The sequence below is a fragment of the Cariama cristata genome, unplaced genomic scaffold (assembly GCF_000690535.1).
Source record: "Cariama cristata isolate BGI_N322 unplaced genomic scaffold, ASM69053v1 scaffold23265, whole genome shotgun sequence".
NCBI lineage: Eukaryota > Metazoa > Chordata > Aves > Cariamiformes > Cariamidae > Cariama > Cariama cristata.
In genome coordinates, this window is record NW_009616099.1 from 1 (window position 1) to 210 (window position 210).

A 210-nucleotide genomic window follows, 5' to 3' on the forward strand; every position below is an offset into this window, starting at 1 on the left:
TACCTCTCTCCTTCCCCAGAAACCGAAGAGCAGCGATTTCAGAGAAGGTGCAGCCCCCCAGAAAGACAGCGAGGATGACGCGCTGGGACTCCCAGGCGGGGTTGTCCTCTACGGCACTGTCTGGATGGGGTGAAGTGCTGTCGGACCCACCGACCCCAGACCCGCCAGTCCCCAGCCTGGAGCTGCCGTTACCTGAGACGGAAAACTCGT

At 61.9% G+C, this 210-nt stretch overlaps 1 protein-coding gene across 1 annotated transcript in view; it reads right to left on the reverse strand.

Moving 5' to 3' along the window:
- Positions 1-4: 4 nt before the first annotated feature.
- Positions 5-210, reverse strand: part of VPS33B (vacuolar protein sorting 33 homolog B (yeast)) — a gene marked incomplete at both ends in the record, with an annotated part of 6,304 nt that continues 6,098 nt past the window's right edge. The window contains one exon of the mRNA XM_009700072.1: positions 5-120. Within this exon, the coding sequence (XP_009698374.1) occupies positions 5-120 (116 nt within the window). The remainder of the gene's footprint in view (positions 121-210) is intronic.